Below are 3968 nucleotides of genomic sequence, written 5' to 3' on the forward strand. Positions count from 1 at the left end.
ATCAAAGCTCTTAACTTTTCTAAACCTGAACTAGAGAACTAACAATATGTTGAACTTCATCTAGTTTCAACCATATTGATCTACTTTGATCCAAGAAAAAAAATATATATGAGAGAGGCATGCAGAGGAGCCCAGGTTGATGGGAATACCCGCTTCTCTTTCCTTTCTAACATCTCCATCTCTGGCACAACTCTTGTCAAAAACGAAATGATCATGGAAACCATTTCAAAAATCCGTTTTAGATTCAAAAAATATAAAATTATTTCAGACACCCATTCCAAAAAATAAAAACTATTTCAGAAACTTATTTCAATCAAAGAACATATGTTACAAAAATCAAAACATTTCAGAACCGAAATCAAATCATTTCAAAACCATTTCACACATAGAAACTATTTCAGAAAATAGAGAAAGAAATAAATTAACGACAAACTTGTTCCAGCCGAACCTAGCTTTGGCTGGTGACCTTCAATACAATATTGTGAAAAATATAACAAAAGATCTCATTAAACAAGCTAAACAACAATAAAACAGATCTGCTAAATTACAAACCTTTAAAGTTGGGTTTGTCACCATCATCATTAGTTGCAATATAATCACAGAGCTCTATTATTTTATCTTCATTATTAACTCTAATCCAAAGCATCATCTCATAGTAAGCTAATCTTAATAGTGAATTCAGATTCTCCTCATAGATAGCTTCACAGAAATATACAAATTCTTGTACCATCTCCATGTCGATTAAAAACATCTCAGAAATGAAGCATAAGTTTCCTCCTCTAGTCACCAACTCACCATCAAGGATATACCTAGAGCACATTCATTTCATTTCACAAATCCTAATTAAACTTGTAGTTTCTTGCTTAAAATTTCAATAACCAAATCGAGAGAGAAGGGAATGAAGAGCTTGAGAGAGAGAGAGAAATCGATACCTCGCTGGTGCAAATGGTGGTGGCAGTGCAGATGGTGGTCGCGGTGGAGCTTCGAAACCGAGAGAGAGAACTTCAAAATCGAAATCACTCTGAGATTTCTGAGACCGGTCTGAATCTTTGAATCTCAAAGATGAATCTCTGAGAAACCAAGCACAGCCAAAGATGAAATCAAATCTAGAGAGAGAAAGAGACGGCGGAGCTTCAAAATTGAGAGAGAGATCTTCAAAATTGAAATTGATCTAAATCTCAAAGATGAACCTGTATGAATCTGAATCTCAAAGAAAATCGCTCTGAATTGAAACCACTCTCAAGGGTTTACAAGCAATTAGGGGTGAGCAAGAGAGAGACGCGATTTGAAGGCGTGAGGATTCAAAATAAGGGTTTACAAACGGCTTTAACAATCATTCTCAGCTTCAAAATGGGCTCTGAGAATGAGAGGGTTGAGAGAGAGAGAGAGAGAGAGAGAAAGAGATCGCTCACTCGAGATCTGTGCCTATAACATCTCAGATTCAAAATAAGGGTTTCAAAATAAAGGGAGAGAGGAGGCGCGTGAGGCTAATGGATTTGGAAGCGTTTTTAAACACAGTGTCGTTTTGTTTAAAGCAATATGTGACGTTCAGAAAATCCCGTTAAATATTAATAAAAGTGACGTTTAAAAAAATGTCATTAAAAAAACGCCACCATATCCCTTTTTCCTGTAGTGTACTGGCCATGATGATGTAATTTCTACATATGTGGAGTTGATCTCAATGTATATTTAAAGTAGAAAAACAGTTCAAATATGAATTTAAACAATGAATTTAAATACTTTAAATTGATAGACTATGATGAATTTGAAATAATAAAATAGTTATTTAAAACCTTCAGTACTAAATATAATAGTTGTACAAATAATATAAAAAAAAAAAAAAACAATTGTTTTTTCTTTCTTTAAGTTTTATCTCAATCTGTATCATTCAAAATCTATCTATCCAAACCGATAGTGTGAGATAATATCTATGAAGCACGGGTATAGGTATGAGTATTAGTACCGATACAATACGGGTACGTCGATATAGTAAAATTAAAAAAAAAAAAGTAGGATACGAATACAGTTTGATACGCTTGTAAATAAATATTTATTTTTAGTTTAGAATAATGCAAAAATTAATTAAATGGTTTAATATGTTAAGATTCAATCTATAATTAATATTTAATGCCAAAAGTAAAGGCATAAATCAAAATTAAATGTCGATAAATTTTACAAACCATAGTTTAATTTTAAAAACATGCTAAGCTTAAAACTAAAAATAAAAAAATGAAAAAAAAAGTCTAGTGAAAGGAGTTTTATCTCTATAGCAGAAGAAAATATTTTTTTAACTGAGGTACGATATGGCTTAGATACATAATAGGTACGTCTAGGTACGTCAAAAATTAAGAAAAAAAAATTGATTATGTGTTTCGTATATCCGGTTCGTATGCAGAAGTACCATAATAGGTATCATATGCTGATAAGTACCCGGTACAAGTACAACATGTTTTTCAAAATACCCATACTTCATAGAATAATATCTACTTTTATATTAGACTTGGAAACCTTCACCAATGAACCCATCAATTTTACAAATTTAAACCCATTTAAATTTGTTTAAATCCATAAATAAATAAATTATAAATTGATTATATCTTGCAAACTTTTAGATTTAAATCAATTGAACAAAAAAATAAATAGTTAACACACTTTGGAGATGTTGATGCAATTTTTCTACCGCCAACTCTTCCTCCACTGCCACCACTTGAACCCCTTTTGACTCAGTCAAATTGGCTATTTGGATCAATAGTCCTCTTCGAATAGACAGTTTAACACACTCTGAATGGCCATGGGGATGGTGATGCAATTTCTTACGTTATGCAGAGCTGATCTCTGTATATATATATATATATTCACAACCACCATCCCACAAAAACCATAACTCCAATCTAAATAATTCATATATGCATAATAATAATCACTCCATGTCTTTGCCAATTTTGATCCTCTTTGTTCCTTTTGTCCTGTCATTCCCATCCTTTGCACTTTCAACAACACCATATAGATATAGTTTAAGTAAAGGCTCATCTCTCTCTCTGGAGAAGCTGGACGATGTTCTGATTTCACCAACTGGTGTTTTCTCAGCTGGCTTCTACTCCGTTGGCGATAATGCTTACTGCTTTGCAATATGGTTCAGTGAACCATTGTATGATGGGAGTCACACCATAGTCTGGATGGCGAACCGAGACCAACTCATTAATGGAAGACTTTCGGAGCTCTCCCTCTTGAAAAATGGCGATCTTGTCTTGACAGATGACGGCCAACTCAACGTTTGGGCTACAAACATCGAGTCAATCTCTTCAGTACAATTGCTATTTAATGACATTGGTAACCTTGTTCTTCTTACTTCGGAGGGTTTAATTCTTTGGTAAAGTTTTGATTCGCCAACCGATACCCTTCTTCCCTACCAACCACTCACCAGAAACACAAAGCTTGTGTCATCTCGAAGCCAAACCAATTATTCTTCTGGTTTCTACAAGCTCCTTTTCGATGATGATAACATCCTTCCTCTTGTCTTTGATGGCCCTAAAATGTCCAGCATTTATTGGCCAGACCCATGGCTAAAAAGTTGGGAAGCTTCAAGAACCAGTTACAACAGTAACGGAACTGCTGTATTCAACTCATCTGGCCATTTCAAGTCGAGCGATAAGTTTGGATTCACAGCTGCAGATTCTGGAATTGGGATTCATAGAAGATTAACCATGGATCATGATGGCAACATTCGACTGTACAGTCTGGATGAGAGAAAGGGAACTTGAAGTGTTTCATGGCAAGCCAAATCTCAACCGTGTAAGATCCATGGTATCTACGGACCTAACTGACGTAGCGGAGTACACAGGGATTAGATATCGTTCTTGTAGACAAAAGGGGTTCTCAAATCCACAATAAAAGTAGAATCTTAAATCCATAAAAAAGAGAAATTATCTTCATATTATTGATTAAATTAAAAGTTGAATCCATTACAT

At 34.3% G+C, this 3968-nt stretch overlaps 1 protein-coding gene across 1 annotated transcript; it reads left to right on the forward strand.

Moving 5' to 3' along the window:
* Positions 1–2927: 2927 nt before the first annotated feature.
* LOC145788862 (putative receptor protein kinase ZmPK1) lies at positions 2928–3761 on the forward strand. Its single transcript, XM_082918761.1, has 2 exons — positions 2928–3370; positions 3542–3761. Exons 1-2 carry the CDS (start codon positions 2928–2930, stop codon positions 3759–3761), a joined length of 663 nt encoding a protein of 220 aa, XP_082774887.1.
* Positions 3762–3968: the final 207 nt, after the last annotated feature.

Source organism: Camellia sinensis, chromosome 3 (assembly GCF_055761805.1).
Source record: "Camellia sinensis isolate YWXY chromosome 3, ASM5576180v1, whole genome shotgun sequence".
NCBI lineage: Eukaryota > Viridiplantae > Streptophyta > Magnoliopsida > Ericales > Theaceae > Camellia > Camellia sinensis.